The sequence below is a fragment of the Rattus rattus genome, chromosome 7, assembly GCF_011064425.1.
Source record: "Rattus rattus isolate New Zealand chromosome 7, Rrattus_CSIRO_v1, whole genome shotgun sequence".
Classification (NCBI taxonomy): Eukaryota; Metazoa; Chordata; class Mammalia; order Rodentia; family Muridae; genus Rattus; species Rattus rattus.
In genome coordinates this window covers 100018465-100037409 of record NC_046160.1, presented here as the reverse complement: position 1 = coordinate 100037409, position 18945 = coordinate 100018465, and the positions used below count along the sequence as shown (strand labels likewise).

Sequence of the window (18945 nt, the reverse complement as noted above, 5' to 3'; positions counted from 1 at the left end):
ATTCTTACTCTTTTTTGGTTTGTTACATCGATTACATATGCCAATCTGTGGCATCTATGGTAACAGCATTCACAATGCTTACAAAGTTCCAAAAGGAAATGGGTATGAAAGAGAAACCAAGTATACTTAGAAAGCTAGCAGTGACTTTGAATTCACAAGTGACTGTCCCCTCAGATTTAAATTTTCTTTTTTCAACTCTTTGATCACAATGAAATCAAGGTTCAAGTTTTCTTCTAATTATAAAATCTCACTGAAAAGCTGTTTTTAAAACCACAAAAATAGAAACGCTATAATGTATTTCAGTTCTACCCACTTACTCATGTATCTTCGTGGTGCAGGGGACTGAGCCAGGACTCACAAGCTCCCAGGCCCCTTCTGTCCTCTTACAATGCTAATGAAAGCATACTCGTTCTATATATGCAATGTGGTGCATGCCTTTAAAAGGCTTTTCATGTTTACTGTGCTATCTGGCATATACATGCGTTTTTACAGTGTTGTGTGAGTCACAAGTGCATTGTGATGAGGACCTGTAACTTTCACGTAAGCCTAGGAGTTACATTAGCAAAAACATAGTCAACCAACATGCTCCTCCCATGGGCAATCTCCCTTTCACTCCGTCTTTTCCTTTTGTACAAAATCATTTTATCCTGTGGGTATATGTCTATCTAGAGATATATATCTATGAAGAGACATGTACTTATCTACTAGATAACTTGCTTATTTTTGGGTTCCATTAAAACAGCATCTCACAAGAGTAGTTCTCCAGTGTTAGCTTTCATCATTTAGCATGACATTACCAAGAGGCATCTTCCCTGGGCCATCCTCCCTGGTTTTTGTTTTGTTTTGTTGCTGTCTTGTTATCCTTTGCTCCATCATCAGTTCCCCTGAACCAACTGCAGTTATAAACAGCACGGTGCACACTCATGCACACACAGCAGCAGGGCTTTGCTTGTGCCTATGCCCAGGAGTGGGACTTCTGCGTCACGGGGTACATGTATTTTCAAACTGATATGACAGTGTCAGCGTGGTATGCTCTCCACTCCCACACGTGCATTCTTGCTGACCCACACACCCTTTACAGTTTGGAACTTTTCTAACAAGCTAACGGTCGCATAATTAAGAAGACTGATGTTGGATGCTGCTCCATCCTTAGAAACCTCATCCTTTTCTATTGTCTTTTTCTCTTAGAGTTGGGCTTCTGTTTTTTACTGCTGCTCTGTATAATAAGCCTGCAAATATTTTTTTTAGGTATTAAGTTCTACATTTGCAAATCTGTTTTTGAAACAGGATCTTACATTGCCCAGGGTGGCCTCCTGAACTCATGACACTCCTCCTACACACCAAGGGGGGTGTCACCACTCACAATTGAAATTTATCTTTATGTATGGCTGCGGCAGGGACCTGACCTCACTTGCACAGCAACATTTATGAGAGAGAAAGACCCCTTCCTAGTAATGAACAATGCCACCAACTGTGTTGACTTTCTGGGCCTTCTTTCTTACCTTCCTCCTATGTTCCTTTGGTCATTCTGTGCTGTTGCAAATACCACACCCTTAGCTTTACAGAAGTTAAGTCTTCGAGACTCGAAGAGTCCTCAGTCCTCCTCTCTCTGGTCATTTAGAACAGGCTTATGAGTTAGACAGCAAACCTGCTGAGGGTTTTGGGTTAACTTTTGAACCCAGAGATCAAATTTGACTCCTAAGACCTGAGGCTCCCTGTGCCCACACACACATTAGATTTGTCCACTGACCTGGGTTTTCTCTGAAGACTTTTGACATTTTATAAAAAGTCTTTTCTAAACCTTTCCCAGGGTAGTTTATAGCTTTATGCTACTGTCTAACATGCTTTCTAAAAAAGCTTAATGTGTGGTAATGGATTAAAATGCTGTGTATAATTAATACCAAAGAATTTAAACTCTGGAGTATAGACGGCCTCCGGTAGGCTGACCATTCCTGTCTGGATGCCCACATCCCCAGAGTATACAGGCACCACAAACTGGACTCGACGGCTTTCAACTGATAAAGCATATGTAACGGAATTTAACTCTTTCTATTCTCTGAGACTTTCATACAATATAATTTTGTTGATAATATTTTGTTTCCTTTTTTATTACTTATGTTTTCAGTTTCCCCAAAATGTACCTAGAGATCATTTTATGCTTTCTACATAGTCAGGATATTATCTGCAATTAAATTTTATCGCCTGTTTTATTTATTTTTTAATCTTTTATGCCAGTTCTGACTTCCAGTGAAATGCTGAACAGAAGCAACCTTAGTGAGCACCCTCGCCTCATCCACGACAGTCGCCATGTCCTCATTTAGTCTGACTCACCTGCGGGGCTGGGGCCGATGCCCTCTTTTCAGGTTAACAGAGACCTTCTCCTTTCAATATTCAGAATTATTATGAGTGAGTTTGGAGTTTATCAATTCTTTCTCTGAATTTATAATGATGTCATGAATGTCTTCTTTTCTTCAGTCTGTTAATGTGGCAGGTGATACTGACATGCCACGCCTACTCTACTTGAATAGACTGACTCGCCTATTCAAGTCTATTCAAGCATTAGACTACCTTTCAGACGTGGCTAGATTTGACAGGCTTTTATTTTGATTAGAATTTTTGCATTTACACTTATAAACGAAGCTGGTAATTTTCCTTTTTATCACTCATTTTGTTTTCAAGACAAATCTAGTCACACAAAATGGGTAAGAATACTCTTGCATTCTCTAGTAATTGTTAATAATGGCATTATCTACTTCTAGAAAGAGTACTAGAAATGACCTACCAAATTATTTGGGCCTTATGATTTCTTCCAAAGATTTTAAGTACTATACCAATCATTTATACTCATAGGACGATTCTGGTTCTCCTCATGATTCTGAGCCAACTTTACATGCTATACTTTTAATGAAGTTTGTTCATCTCAATTTGGGGAAAATAAAGTTGTTGATCAAATCCTATTTTTCTTATCTATACATCTTTGTCTGCTCCTCTATTACTTGTATAATGTTCCTGTCAGCTCTCTTTCTTCTTCGGTGCTTCTCTACTGTTCTGCTTCTGACCTGTGTGGGTTTGCATCTCTCTCCTTAGATGGCGATCACGGTTGCTTCCGTTCTCCCCCACACCAGGATGTGCAGCCATCTTACTACTCAGTCCTAGAATAGCAACTTTCTTTACAGTAAGATTTCTTTTCCCACTTCTGATTTTGAAATATCAAAATTTATTATAGATTCCTTGGTTACTGGCTTTTAGCTTAGCTGTAGTGTGGGCAAAGAATGACACTACATGGTTTCAAGTCTTACAATTTTTTCCCTTGCTTACAATATAGGACATAACTGATTTCTATATTATGTGCTCTTGACTAGCTCTCTGTTTATTGGGTGCATGCTCCTAAATATGATCAAGAGACGAACTTACCATCCTGTTCAAACATCTCTCAGATTTTTAAAAAATTACATTTATGCATATGTAAGTAGGGAACACAAGAAGTGTGTGGAAGTCAGAGGACAACCTGTAACCGGGTCTTTCTTCCCATGAGGCGCATCCCGGAGATGAGCTCAGACTGTCAGCTTGGTGGCAAGTGCCTTTACCCACTGAGTCATCTTCACGTCCACCCTTGGCCTTCTGAAGACCTAACTACTATACGGCCCTGCCTGGCCTACACTTACTGTACAGAACAAACAGACCCTGAACTCCGAAATGCACATGCCCCTGCCTCTTGAGTGCTGAGATTAAAGGCATGCACAGCCATGCCTAAGGGTAGTTATTTATAAAATGTGGTTTCTAAACTCATTTTGAACATGGGCATTATTAAATTGTTTAAAATGTCAACCAATGTTAAAATACTACCCAAAATGATTCATCATCATATCGATTAATGTTCTGTGGAGCAATTTTTTTAAATGCAGAATTGCGCAGTTCTCATGGAACTGTAAGAACCGCAGAAAAGCCTAACCAATTTTTTAAAAACATTTGGTGATTTAGAGATTCACTGTAATGCTACAGCAAAACACTGTGACACTTGTGTAAGACATAGAAAAATCAATAGGAAAAGAACCGAGACTCCAGAGATAAACCTTTCACATTTCTGATTTCTGACAAACACGCTAAGGTAATACATTAGGGAAATAACATTTTAAAATAACTGCTCCTGGAAAAATTAAATATGCATATGCAGAACAATGAAGCTAAAGACCTATGTTACCTCACACGATAAGTAATTAAGAATGAACAAAAGTCCAAAATGTGAAAACCCAACATGAAATTCTCAGGAGAAAAAATAAGGGAATCTTTATGAATTTGGGTTAGATAATATATTTTCAGATATTACACAAAAATTACAAGCAACAAAAGAAAAAAATAGGAAAACTGGACTTCATCAAAACTTAAAACTTCTATGCCTGAAGAAATTGAAAGGAACAATAGAGAAAAACCGTTTCTAAGGCAATTACCTGATGAAGGACTTGAATGGAGAATACATCAAGAACACAACTCAATGATAAAAATTTTCCTCAACTTAAAGACTAGCAAAAAATCAAATAGATATTTCCCATATAAAGATATACAAATATTCAAAGGCATGCAAAAAATCAACACATCACTAGCTGTTAAGGAAATGCCAATCATAACCCTTTTATTAAATAAACTTAAATTACTTAAACCTTTAATGATGAGTTAAATGTTAGCAAGAACTGCTTGATCAAAATGAGGACTCACAAAACTTACCATGTGATCTAGCAATTCTACTCATCTATATACCCTATGAAATAAAAATTTATGTCTACCAGTAAATGCTGCAACACTGCTTACAGCACCACTATTCATAATGGGCTAAAGGGGGAAGAAACAAATGTCTACCATCTGACAAACAGAAAAACAAATGCTGTACAGCCGTACAACAGAACACCACCCAGCCATTTAGAAAGCATTACACGTGACACACGCTATAACACACATGAACCTGAAAAGCATGACACTATGTGAAAGAAGCCAATTAAAAGGACCATTTATTGGACTGGAGAGATGGCTCAGCGGTTAAGAGCACTGACTGCTCTTCCAGAGGTCCTGAGTTCAAATCCCAGCAACCACATGGTGGCTCACAACCATCTGTAATGGGATCTGATGCCCTCTTCTGGTGTGACTGAAGACAGCGACGGTGTACTTATATATATGAAATAAATCTTAAAAAAAAAAAAAAAGGATCATTTATTGAGTAATTCTAGCTGTGTGAGATGTCCAGAATAGACAAATCTGCAGAAAAGGAAAGATACCTATGGTTGTCAGAGGCTAGGAGGAAGAAGCAGCAGATGACTGCTAATAGATCTGGGATTTAAGGGAAAAAGAAAGTGTTCTGAAGTTAGCCAGTTGGTGTTGATTATACTTATCTGTGAACATCACTAAAAGCCACTGAATCTACATGAAATAACCAAATTTCCAAGTAGGGGTTATTATCTAAATAAAGCCTTCATAAAAAAATGGGCTACAGCTCACTGTAGGGTATTTGCTTAACACATGTAAGGTCCTGGGTTCAATTCTCAACATCTTAAACAGGAAGAAAACTTGACTGACAATATGGGTCTACTTCATTTAAAATTAAATGTCCTATCTTACTAATTCATTGGTCAGGTCATTTTAAAGTTGTCTAATGTCAGGAATAACTACTTAAATCAGAAAGAATGCAGAGTGACTTCCTAGGCCAGTGGTGGTTTGCAGGAGGACTCTATATATAGGGCTCTTTTCGTCTTTCTTGTAGTCCCTAAAAGCAGCCCTGTTTCATTCTGTATCAGGGACAGAATGCTAGTGGCAAAATGCAAGGCCCTTCCTTCTTTAGTCACAGCAGAAGCAGTAAAAGAGAAGGCAAAAGGAAAGAAGTGCTCTGTTTCCATGGGGCTGGGGAGGAGCTGACATGGCTGGCAGTCTTGTTCTTCTCACTCACCTGCCTTTGCTGAAGAGGGACGAGACAGTTTCTGGCTATAGATGTGGGCAGCACTTTGGAAAGAGGAAAAGGGGCCAATGGTGTAGCTGCCTGACCGGCAGCGTGGTAGCCCAGCGGGGCTTACGTTCGGGGTCCCAGGGTGTACTGGGGGAGAGGCACTGTCGGGGACAGGGTTCAGTAAAAGTGCTGACTGGTGAGGCATGCTGGGGATAGCTGGAGAAATCTGAGATAAAGAGGAATGGTGGCCAGGGCCTGAGGAGAGGGCAGAGGTTGTGATAATAGATGACAAATGGGTGCTGGGGAGTCTCTGCAGGAGAACAGCAGCAGGGCCAGAGAAAGAAGAACAATTGGTATACACTAGTTTAGCCTCTTTTCCTGCTGAAGTGGTAAATCCTATTAAAGCAAAAACAAAACAAAACAAAAGAACAGGTCATTTTGGGGAAAATAAACAGTCTCTATGACACATAAACATTTTAGAACATCAAAATAATGTTAACACAAGACAGAAACCATGCAGACTTAATGAGTATCTATCTTGAACTTTTGCTTACCAGAGACAGCCTGGTAACAACATTTTTACTTTATTTTTATCCTTTCCTAAACCCCGAGTTGAGACTTCCCCAGAAAGCAGAGCAGGCAGACTCTACAAATGCAGGGCGAGCCGGCAGAGTCTCTACAAGGAGCAGCTAACTCCACCCCCTGGGGAAAAAGCAAGTGCTCAGAACTTCTGAAGAAAATGGGAAATGCTTTTGAAGGAAAATTAGTTAAATACAGTCAGGACACTTCCTTGGTGACAATATCCTATGCATTTATAATACTGCACACCTGACGACTGCTTTTCGTTTAGAGTGTATCAGAGAGCAATGTGTGTTTAAACACTCACGAGATAATTTATCGGAGTGGATTTCTGTTGCCTGTTGCTGTTTGGGTTGCTTTATTTTCACTTCTTGTATTGTCTCAGGGTGATCTGAAATAAAAAAATATTGCCTTAGGCACTTTTACTAATCAAAGTCATTAGCATGAAACATAAGTGTTAATCAGTGCTGGGAAACACTGCACATCCCACTATGACCTTTTAAGGACGGTGACATCTGGAGTGCTCAGTCAACAGAGTGATTCCCAATGATTCCCAGTACCAGCTCCATCTACTGACTGTGACCCGGCTAGGACATGCATGGAAAGTGTGGAAAGTGAAATGAGAGAATTGGGGTGCTTCCGCCAGAACTCCAGGGGATGGGAGATCACAGTGGCTGGCAGGACCTGCTGGAGCCAAGTCAACATGCATGCACAAGAGTGGCACTGTGAGATGCAAACACAGCCTCAGTGATTGTTGGTGTACCACCTGACTCTACCCTACAATATGTGCCTCAGTTTACCTGAGGCAGGATGATCATATTTAATAATAAAAAGTTTCTACTGTAGCTGTTTTTCTCTACTATAAAATTCTGAAACAGAACAGTCCAAAGTTATTCATATACTTAGAGAAATGTCCCAAGTTCTGTGGCAAGGGCAAGATTTATCTAAAAACTTCAGAAAGCCTCTCAGAGAGATGAATAAGAGTGTGGATCCTGTACTTTCCATGGCCACTGTAGGGCTAATGCTGCCCCTTGCTGTTCAGTTAGGAAAAGAGCTCAGACCTGCACTATCAAATGCCTTTTTTTCTTGTTTAAAACCTTCATACCCCTCTCTAGGTTTATACAGTAGAAAAGGAAGAACTGGTCTTCTAATATAAAAATCACCATTAAAAAACAGATCTAAAGGGCAGATGCTGGTGGTGCACGCTCTTAATCCCAGCACTCGGGAGGCAAAAGCAAGTGGATAAAACCTGAGTTCAGGTCAGCCTTTTCTACAGAGTGAGTTCCAGGACAGCCAGGGCTACACAGACAAACCCTGTCTCAAAAAAAAAAAAAAAAAAAAAAAAAAAAAAAAAAAAAAAGCAAGCAAACAAAAAAGCCCCAACCAAATCAAACCAAACCATGACAAAAACAAAACCACAAAAAAACAAAACCAAACCAACCAGATCTGAGACTCTGCAGTGAGAATCTATATTAACAGGAGCTGCTGCACAACGACTGGGTCTTCTCCATTCCTGTCAAGGGATCAGCTGCACAGGAACGCCCATGAGAGTCCTAACTCTCCAGGTGAGCGGGCCTTCCTACCCTTAACCTTACTGTAAACGTTCCTTAGCCTCCTTCCCACGATAAACTCCGTTCATCAGACAACACACCTTACAGACACAGGGCTTGGATAGCTCTAGTGATTGAAGTGTCAGCACAAAGCGGCTATCAAAGGGGCTAACAGCAAATATGAAAAATCAGAGAAAGAAGAATGGACAGAGGAATATGAAGCTAGAAACAAGCTCCAAGAGGAAGCTGGGCTTAGAAGGACTATGAAAAATACAATTCAGTAACAGTTCCTGGTAAGGCTTCACAGAATAGCCTAAATGAATTTTACAACACTGGGCTGAGATGTTTAGCTCAGTGGTAGAGATCTGTGAGGCTCTGGGATTAATCCCCAGCCCTGTAAACACAAAATGAAATTAACAACATTTCTTTGGGAAATTCATTTTATATTTGAAATGACCAATTTTCCTGAATATTTCCACATTAGACTGGGATAGCCCTAAGAGCACCGAGATTGAATCTAGTACTTAAAATACTGACAAGGAGCTGGAGAGATGGTTTTGTGGTTAAGTGCACTGGCTGTTCTTGCAGAAGAGCTGGGTTCAGTTCTCAGCACCCACATGGCAGCTCATAACCCAGGGAATTCGATGCCCTCTCCTGGTCTCCACGGGCACAAGGCACACATGGTTCACAGACATACATGTAGCAAAACACATGCATAAAATAAAATATTAAAAGATTGACAAAATACCTACGTTGCTATACTTGCATCGAGGTTTGAAAGGAGCCTTACACTGAAAGCACAGAACTTGCTGCTCTAGCTGTGTTGTTTCTCTGATTGCTATGTTGTTGTTGTTTTAGAACAACAATAGGAACTAGGCAGTGTAGTCCACACTGGATTCCAATGGTGTTCCTCAGCAGTGAGAACTTTCAGAATGTGACACAAAGAATGTCACAATGCCTGGAGGAAACCCACAGAACCTAGGGCTTGGGACTAAGAATATCAGTCACTCCATTAGGAACAGCCCCGCACAACCACCACACCACAACATTCTATCCAAGATGCCCATGGTGCCCTCCGAGAGGCATGGATGTGGAAGGGCCTAAGAATGGAAACTACGAGCAAAGCTCTGAGTTGAGCAAGTGACCCTGGAAGACTGGACCCTGTGTGCTGAGGAGGAAGCCGAAGGAAGTACTCAGCGCCCGGAGCGCATTTTCTCAGCTGTAGTGAAGTTTGAAGATGGAACCTGCTGTGCCCGCTGTGTGGAAGCACACAGGAAGATGGATGCTCACTAGAGATCAGGTTTTCAAAATCAAAAAGAAACCCAAACCCTGCTGCCGCCGTGAAAGATGAAAATGTAGCTCTAGAAGATGCTCTTCTTTTGCTTTGAAGACAAAATCGAGTCCCCCGTGCCCACCTGCTAGCCTCAACCCCACTGCAGAGTTCAGTCTTGCTGGAGACTGGTGTGCAGCCAACTTATCCTGATTCTTCTCTGCACAGCTCCATTTTCTGTTTGGTTACATTTTTCACTCAGTAGCTGGCATACTTACCGCCTTTTGCCCCACTATCAGAGTAACTACTGCTGTTCTTAGAACTTTTAGAATGAGTTCCCAGGAAGACACTGGCAGACTTGTTTTTTTGGGTATAAAAAGTCAACACCTCCTCCAGTTCAGCCTCACTGAAATGAAGAAAAGAGTATGGTCAGCACAGAAGCTGCTCCGGAAAGTCTTCTGACATTTTATTATGGAAACAGTAAGCAGGGGAAGGGAAGTGAGAGGTAAAAGCCGAGAGCGCCTTGTGAACAGTTTTAAATAAAACATAACTGAAAGCACCTGGGAAAATGCAGACCACGGTAAGGCTTTATCAACCCACACAGAGATTTTCTACATCTGTGCTCTGACCCAGCAAGGCCTCGTTACATGGAGCTATGTAGAGTTAGTTAAAATTAATTAAAATTAGAATATTCTCGGCCAGAGTTGTACTATGCACATTTCAAGTACCCAGTAGTCACCTTCAGAACGTTTTACTTGATCACAACACTCTCGAATTGAAATCACAGATTGGGTCAAAGCTTAACAGCAGCCTATTTTTATACGATACTCCCTCCCCAGCTTACACAGCAGGGAGTGGAGGGAAGTACACCTTTAAAAAACCCAATAAGAAAACGATCACTCATGCCTCGGAGTGCAATTATCATCTGGCTGTAGTTTGTAACTCGTCTACGCCATTTCTAGACAGCTGAAGTATCTTTACTAGAAGGGCTACAAGTCATTTTAATGTGCTGTGTCAGAAATAAGGAGACGTAGTGTGACCACAGAAAAGATCCTTAATCATCTGAACAATGCATGAGACAGAACTAGATGGGCATTTGAATTAAGGAAATTACTTATGTTATGGAGAGCCACAAAGTTTAAAGAATGAGAAAACAGAGGAGGGTCTAGGGGCCTCCAGTAAACATAACATGCAGATCTCTTGATCTTAGCCGAAGGGCTCGGAAGTTATAATGTGGGATTTTTAACATGTACAGCCACTTTTTCATGGCCATTTTCCTATGCCTGAAACTTGCTATTGTTCCACACAGGGATCCTTCAAGGAGGTGAAGCAACCCACCAGCCATCTTCAGAGCACACTGATGAGAACCCAGGAACCACCTCTATGGATCTCTACAAACCTCAGGTCCCCATGGAGCAAAGCAGTGCAAGGTAAGCAGTGTTAGAAACTAGCAAGTACCCAGCGGTCGCAGTGGGCCCTGCTTCCCCAGCAGTGTTTTCTTTGGCACTTCTCAGGATACTGGAAGGCAAGGGGTACTGGCCCAACTACAATCCACGTTGTACCTGTCTTATCCTCTGCCCACTTCCTCATTTAGGTCTTCTTGCCTCCTTCCTGCAAGCATTTGAGTCTGTCAGCCCATTGAAGAAATCCATGTACTCGCCCTCGCTTACTAAAAACCCTACTCTATCCAGTTCCCAGCAATTGTTCATTAAGTTACAATCAATAAATACGACCCAATGTATTTTCATCTCCAACACTTTAGTAGTTTAAAGTATATATGGTTTATATTTAGCATCCAGTTAAATTTCTTATGTTTATTTTTTGTTTTTATTTTTTAGAGTTTGGGGTTTGTTTCCATTTTTCTATTTTAGTTATTAATTTAAAAAGATAGTATTTTCTTGGTATCATCCACTTTTTTGCCTTCTCTGCTTTTAGTTTCTTTCTATTTCTTTAATCTGTGTGAGTACATCCATACCATAGTGCAAGTGTGGAGAACAACCTGCAGGAGTTGCATTTTTCCTTCCGACACACAGGTCCTGGGAATGGAACTCAGGTCTCTGGCTTGAGGACAATGCCTTTACCTACTATATGCCATCTTTCCTTTTTTGCTTTTGCTGTTTCTAATAAGGCTGATGTGGGGAGCTGTTTCTTGATTCTTTCCTATACCTGCTTTCTCAAACATATTACTCGTAACTTCAGAATAGCCACAAAATAGCATAGTCAAATATAGACCCTACAAAATGTAGACCCTACTTAACTTAACTTCACAAATAACGGAATGCTGTTTTCCTAGGGTTATACCATCCACTGTGATTTGGACAACTGCAGCCTAATTAAAGGGGCCTAGAGCTGCCTTTTCCCTTTAGTTTAGTGGTTTCTGCACAACTCTCTAATCTGAAAAACAGTAAGATTTTTACATTTTATTATTTTTTGTGTATGGCTGCTTTGTCTGACTCTTTGTACACCACATGCATACCTATTTACCTCAGAGGACAGAAGAGAGCATCACATCCCTTGGGAGTAGAGTTAGAGATGGTTGTGAGCCATCATATAGGTGCAGAGAATAGAACCCAGGTCTTTTGTAAAATTAGACAGTGCTTTTAACCTCTGAATCAACTCTCTAACCTTACAACTCTCTATAAAAGCACCTTCATTCTGAGTCTTTATAAAAGTTAGAATTAAGTGTTTTTGTTATCTCTTCCTTTGAAAATACAATGTCAGTGAGCAAAATTGTGTGGCTGACTTACATCAAAACAGAGCTGAACATAGAGATCTCCAATTTCTCAAGGTCAACCCTAAGCATGAAAAACTTGTTCTGTTTTATAGAAGTTGGGTGTGACCCCCACAGTGCTGAGAAACTGCCAATTCCTCGCCCTGCTCGGTGTGGGTAGAATTTGGTCACCTCCACAGTGCCAGTAGGTGAGGAAGAAATCTGGACTCGGTAAACACTACGAGTCTCTAGCTTCCCGTTTCTCAGAGGCTCCTGGTACACTCGGGGTTGTGTACTTTGATGGCTGTCTAGAGCTGCAGCCCAGACGCCACGCAGCAGTGTTTTCATAACTGAAGCCATGACAACAGCAACACAACTGGCTGAGGTCCGGAGAGGCCAAGCCTGTAAGACCATCCCTCCTTTGAGGACCAAGCTTATTCACATCCGTGTATGAGAAACAAGGGGCTGTTGGGGATTCAGTGGCAGCTCAGGAGAGGGAAGGACATGGTTACTCATCAAAAGTGATCTGTACCTTGCTTGTCGGATAAACTCCTGAAAGCTTTCTGCGTTCACCCCATCTTCTTCCTCTTCTTCTAGTTTCTTCTTTGATTTCTTTTCAGCCATTTGTTCTGTTTCCTACCCATGTCCAACCCCAGAGAAGAACAACAAAATCAAACTGACTCCAGATAAATGTACTTTGTCTGCCTTCTTTTTCTTGGGTTAATGGCGCCTTACAGTAAAGACTTTAATTCTTCTCAGACTTTCACCACCTATACATTTGACATGCTACTTTTGGTCACCACTTCATGCAATGTTTTGAAATTCCCAAGTAACAGTGACAGAATGCAATTTTTAATCGTGTTTTCACTTTCTACTAACATAGCTCATAGAGAGAGACTTTTATCTTGGATAATTCTAGTTTCATAGTGCGCTGGACAACAGGCACACCACATTTTGTTACAATTCATAGAGGACTGGTCTTGGAAGAGTTTCTTGAGTTGGCTTCCAAACTTACTGAGTTCTGACAGAGAATTCTCAACAGATAACAAAGTAAACCGTGGCTGCAGTTTAGTGTGCTGACAGGGTAGCCACTAGCTTAGCCTTTCTATGTAATTTCAGAAAAGCTATGTCAACTTTCAGGACTCAGCTGTTCCTTTTACATAGTAGCCATACTTTTCCTCCTGAAAATATTTTTAAAAATGGATGCTAGAACCTTAGATATAAGGCACCTTGGAAAAATTCTAATTTAATAGTGTATCACCTAAGTTTGAAATCATATCCGTTTCAAAGGTCTCAGAGAAGAAAATCTAACACTTCCAAACAGAAAAACAAGATGTCATTTTAAATTTACAGTATAAGTTCACTCTCAAATGGTCAACTCACCATTGTCTGTAGACATAATACTAAAATACAGTTTTCACACAGAAAGACCTTTCTTAGATATACAGGAGCACAAAAGAAATGTGTAGTTTCCTAAGAGTTGAGTATGGCATTGGCCTTCATGATAAGTAGTTTTTCAGTCCAGCTGGACTGCCCCCGAGGGCCACAAAGAGGATGGTGCTGTCAAGAGACCACAACAAAGCAGACTGGCCTGTTCCCAACAGTGTCTGATGAACCAGCACATAAGGCTATCGACTCACCTTGTTATACACAACGATAAAGTCACCTAGCTGGTGGGCAAGGATTCTTCTGCGCTCCAGAAGTGCCAACCGCCGACTAGGTAATACCATCCTCAGTGAGTGTTGTAGGTTACTTGATGCTCGCTTGAGAAAACGAACCACTAGTTCCTGTGTAAATTAAGGAGAAAGGACAAAAGTAGGGATTGTGTCAACCATCAGAAGACAAGCCATGATGGGACTGAACATGTGTGAGAAGACAACAAAGACTGGATTCAGGAGACTCGAGGAGAGGCATAACCCACAGTTCTACGAACATGTGAGGTATAAGATGCTACAGAAAGGCAAAACAAAAGGGTCTCATTCTCTTCCTCAGTATGTTGGCAATCAAAAAAATAAAAATCAAATGTGGATGCAAATAACTAAAAAGTATGGCAGCAGTTAAACCCCCACCCCCACCGCCACACTGAACTATCACAATTCAGAGTGAAACTATTACTTCTAATAAGGTGCCCAAACAGAGCCAGTTAGGAAGTATAGTATTCAAAGTCAGCGTAAACTAAAATCACAGAGGCAGATGAACTCATCAAAGGTGAGAAGGCAGAAGAAACCCGAATCAGGTACTATGCCACATGTTCCTAATCTGGTGCTTGGGAGGATGAGGTAAGAGGATGGCAAATTAGAGGCCAGTCTGGGCTATAACAAAACAAACAAATTAGTTAGAGAGACAAACAAAACAAATCAGTATAAAGAGAAACCTAACAGAAAATACTACCACTGAGGCCAGAGAGAAAAGGGTTAAATGGCAGACTACCAAAGAAGCTGGAGTGAGACAGGATCACAAGACAAGGCTCTGAATCTAGACACTAAGGTCACATTGAGACACTTCATGTAAAGACCATAAGGAAAGCATGTGGAGTGACCCAAGCAATGCAGTACAACTACTACTTATAAACGTGTTGTAACGAAGGGAAATAAAACTGCTTTGGTAGCCACAAGGTGACATCTTTCTTCTTCCAAAGGATAAAGGAACTATGAGAGCTGGGTTGGGGAAAGCAAAAGCAGGGGTGGGGGTGGGGTAGGGATAATGACTGCAGGGATGACATCAGTAAGAGAATGGGCACTACACCTCACTTAAGAGGAGACAAAGAATCGAATTTGGAATTGAAATCTCAATCTGGTCATTTATAACATCACGAACTCAGAGAGATTGCATGGAACCAGAGACCTGAAGAGGCACCATCCCATAAACTAACAGAACTTTCTTTCAGGAGGGCAGGAGGGCGAGTCTTGAGGCTCTAGGTGAGGTGCCTCTGAGCCATCAGGTACAGACTCCGAGCCGAGCCCGGAGCAGAGGGGAAGCTGTCTGTACCTGTGGCCCTCAAGTCCGGCCAGGGAAGCTCCAGGTATATTTTCAAAAATTCATACAATGTTTACTTGGTTTTGCAGTGATGACCTTATATATTCTTATAGAAACCCCCAAACCTTGGGTAAATTCTCAGCTAGAAACTGGAATAGTTAGTTTGGCTGTTTTGTTTGTGTGCCTGCTTTTGGTTATTTTAAGTGATTTTTCTTTTTAAATTTGATTTTTGTTCATGGCTCCCCCCTCCAATTTTCTCTATATAAAGGGTAGAGACTCAGAACTAGAGGCTTGGATTTCAGAGTTCTCTGCTGTCTTTACTATAGGGTGGTTTAAGCTACTATTTTAAAACATTATTTTTTCAGTGGTGCAGACAAACGAACTCTTAAAAAGTCATGTTCAATTTTCCACTTGGAAAGAGCAGAGCTAACATTTTCCACTGATGGCTGAAGGATTGTGCATGACACACAAGGTTTATCTCTCGGTTCTTTTGGCTACTTTAAATTCATCATTTGTTTCTGGGATAACCAACATGATTTTTAAAAATGCACCTTATATTGTATTAGAGAGAACTAAAAATTAAAGTGAGCATTGACAAAGGACACGGTTTCCTCAGAGTTAAAGACCCCTCTGTGGTAATGCCTGTAGTTTTAAAAGGCCTTAAGAAGGCTGTGGCCTCCTCTCCAAGCTCTGATCTTACCAAAGAATTTAATGCTTCCTGTCATTGTGATCTGAAATATTAAATCATGGCTGTGATCAAATAACTGATACAAGATCAAAATTGTCATTAATTTTGGGTCTAGTAATCTAAAACTTTACACAATTACAAGTAAAGTAAGACATTAAGCTGACTAACGGTACTTCTGAGATAGTACAGAGACACCGACTTTCAAAGAGCTAATGGAACTAACTCCTCAGGACAGAAAATAATGGAAAAATTGCATGACGTGGTGCCTGTGAGCACATGTGCCACACACTCATCTAGAGGTCAGGGGACAACTGGTGAAGAGCCTCTTGCCTTTACATGGGTTCTGGGCATCAGACTCAGATCTCATCTTCAGTGGTGAGACCTTTAGCTGTTGAGCCATTTGCTGAGTCCTGCAATAATTCTTTGCTCAGAATATACTGCTGAGCTGGGGACAGGAGGAGAGAGAGGAGGACAGTCAAAGGTCCCCAAAAGCAGAGCCTCACCATCTGTTCGTCCTCTTTGGCAGCCCAGCTGGGACTGAGTGTCTGACCACCACTGTCTTTTGTCAGACGGACTTGCACATGCTGAAGATAGGCAGAGAATGCTAACCGGGCCTGCACTTTGCTGTAGAAATCCAAAACAATACATCATTAAGAGACAGAATGGTGAACCAACCAGCCACATACCTGCCTCTCCCCAAGTGATCTTAAAGGATCCTTCTGTCTGGATGGCCAAGACCATGAGAACTGTTACATGGATACTTCTCAATAAAGAACCCTTCCCAACACTACACAAGCTTTTAAATTGTTTCCCGTACAGAAACTGAAAATCACTTCTGCCTATCATGTTGCCTCTTTGAACTTTGAAGGACGTTCTTGGGAGAATGCAGTGCTGTGTTCGCTGGGCCACTGGTAGTAAAAAGGAAGGGTGTAGTGTTTGGAAGCCCGTCAGGACATACTTATCAGATAAGACAGAGATTCAGATCTTGTTATGAGAACTAATATTCCTAGCATGGAAATGTCTCTGGAACAGGAACTAGATTAGTCCTACAAAGAAACTTTTGAGTCCAAATTTTAAGGTCATACATTTCTCAACTACAGGAAGGGCTGGAGCCCAGAACAAGTGGTTGTGGTCCAACAGAGCTTGGTGTGCATAGCCTGACAGACAGGGATGAGCCCAGATGTTCTGCAGGGAAAACAACCTTCACGATGGTAAAGCGCACCATGGGGACAGCTGTTTTCTGCCTGGTGGTTTCGGTGACAGGCAAAGACTGTCCTCAGGTTGCAGTGGGAAAGCCAGAAAGAAAGTGACAACTTTCACTTCAGCGGCTAATTGTGGCAGATCTGTTTTCTTTCAGGCAAGATTTTGGTTACTTCAGCTGTTCGGCCTCCTGACACTGTAGCCAGAATTACATCAGCTAAGATTAGGGCCCAACACAAGCTCTGCTCACAATCCTTGAACATGTAATCACTAAACACTGCCTGCTCATGGTCCCCAAAGTTAAGATGAAGGATTCGTCCCAAGCGAACTGGAGATGCTACAGGAGTCTAGGACTGAGTGTGTTTTGGGGGACCAGAGTGCAGGGGAATCAGGCCAGGGAGCCTGCTTGCTCCTTGATTTTCATTTGTAAGAGGTTCCAGCAAGTGAGGTATAAATAAGGTTACAATGTAATTACTAACAGGGGCAGTTATGGAAGTACAGTATCAAATTGAAACAATGAGTTTAAATGTTCAAATATTCCCAACAAAGACATTCCTATTCCCATCTAGAGAATAGCAGCATGTTCCAGTTTCTTCCAAATGGAATTGCCTCACCAACTGCCCTGACTGAAGCTCTCAAACCGATAACTGAAATTCCAATCCTTAGTTTGTTTCAAATGAAATAAAGAATACTGAGTTTTTCATATCTATAAACCATCCTGAGAGGATCCTCCCACAAGTGTATCCTGAGATGGTCTCAGAGGAATTCATTAGTCAGTCATTGGTATACTCCCTTACTCAGAGACCTGGGCAGAAGTATAAGACAGGTGAGACTGGCATTAAGCGATCTGGCTTTAAATCAAGACTGTTACCCAGATCCTTGACAGATACATCATGAAGGAGACGGTGCATGTGGTCTCCACCCTAGCCTTGGCCTTCCCCAGACCCCGGGGACCATTGAGACAGCCTAATGGACAGTGGAGAGCGGTATGGAGTTTGCTGACTTACAGCAATACACCCTACAAGCCCAGCTCCTTCAGCAGTTCAGGAAGATGCAATTGCTGGAACAAGTTCAGAATACACTTCTATTTCCAATTCTCTTAGTCCTTCTTCCTTTCAGGAAATCGGTTCAGAAATCCTGGTCTGACCCTGTACCTTGGCTTGACAGAGGAGACTGAAGCCTGGAAAGGGTCTCTGACGCTATGACTTGCCCTCAATCCATAGGCCAGAGCCCAGGTAGCAGAAATGAGTTCATATAACCTGAACTCCACCAACGAACTATTCTCATTCCCAGCATCCTCCCAACCCAAGCCTACCCACATTTCTGAGCCAAAGTATAAAATCTGGCCTTTAGAAAGCACAGGCCAGCACCCAGGCAACTCAACTTCTCCCTAGGCCTCCATCAGCAGCCTCTCCGTAGTCCCTCTACTGGCCTCTTTCCACCTGCCTTTTAAGACCTTCTCTGCCAATACATCCATTTCTACATCTTAATCCTCTGGCCATCAAATCCTTCCTCTTAAGTCTATAAATAAGCTCCAGAATCTCTATCTTTAAAAATAAAACCGTCCTTTCTCTCTCAGTGACGTGGCCTCACCTTCTGCTGCTAAACCCTGTGGAACAGCACCATCACCCTCGCTCTCTGATCTCCTCAGCTCACAACTCCTCCACCCACAAATTCAGGTGTGCCTCTTTATTCCTTCATACAACAGGCATGCTAGGCCTCCTGTGGCTGACAGTGTTACCCCTGCCACTCTGAACTGTTCCCTCTTGGTCTTGTACTGACCTACCCAGAGTGGTATTCCCCCAAACTGTGGTATTTTCTGTTCTCTCCCCATCCATTGTGAGTTAATCTGAACTATCAGTAATGTTCACTGTAAGGTTTGAATATGAATCTTGACCTCTTTTGCTGGTTAGCACAGGGCACATCATCCTATTCTTTCTATCCATTGGTGACATCACCACATTAGCCACTGTAGAGCTCTTTAGTCTGCCACGTTACAAACAGCCTAAACCCATCTCCTTCTCTCCACTCTGATAACATCAT

At 41.7% G+C, this 18945-nt stretch overlaps 1 protein-coding gene across 13 annotated transcripts in view; it reads right to left on the bottom strand.

Moving 5' to 3' along the window:
• Positions 1 to 18945, bottom strand: part of Ttll5 (tubulin tyrosine ligase like 5) — a 219707-nt gene that overhangs the window by 112127 nt on the left and 88635 nt on the right. For 11 of the 13 annotated variants that reach the window (XM_032908172.1, XM_032908171.1, XM_032908169.1 and 8 more), the window contains 6 exons: positions 16206 to 16326; positions 13679 to 13825; positions 12571 to 12674; positions 9607 to 9734; positions 6816 to 6899; positions 5933 to 6325 (listed from right to left, as the gene is read on the bottom strand). In XM_032908172.1, the coding sequence (XP_032764063.1) occupies positions 5933 to 6325; positions 6816 to 6899; positions 9607 to 9734; positions 12571 to 12674; positions 13679 to 13825; positions 16206 to 16326 (977 nt within the window). The remainder of the gene's footprint in view (positions 1 to 5932; positions 6326 to 6815; positions 6900 to 9606; positions 9735 to 12570; positions 12675 to 13678; positions 13826 to 16205; positions 16327 to 18945) is intronic. The other 2 variants (XM_032908177.1, XM_032908176.1) reach the window with 1 other exon arrangement.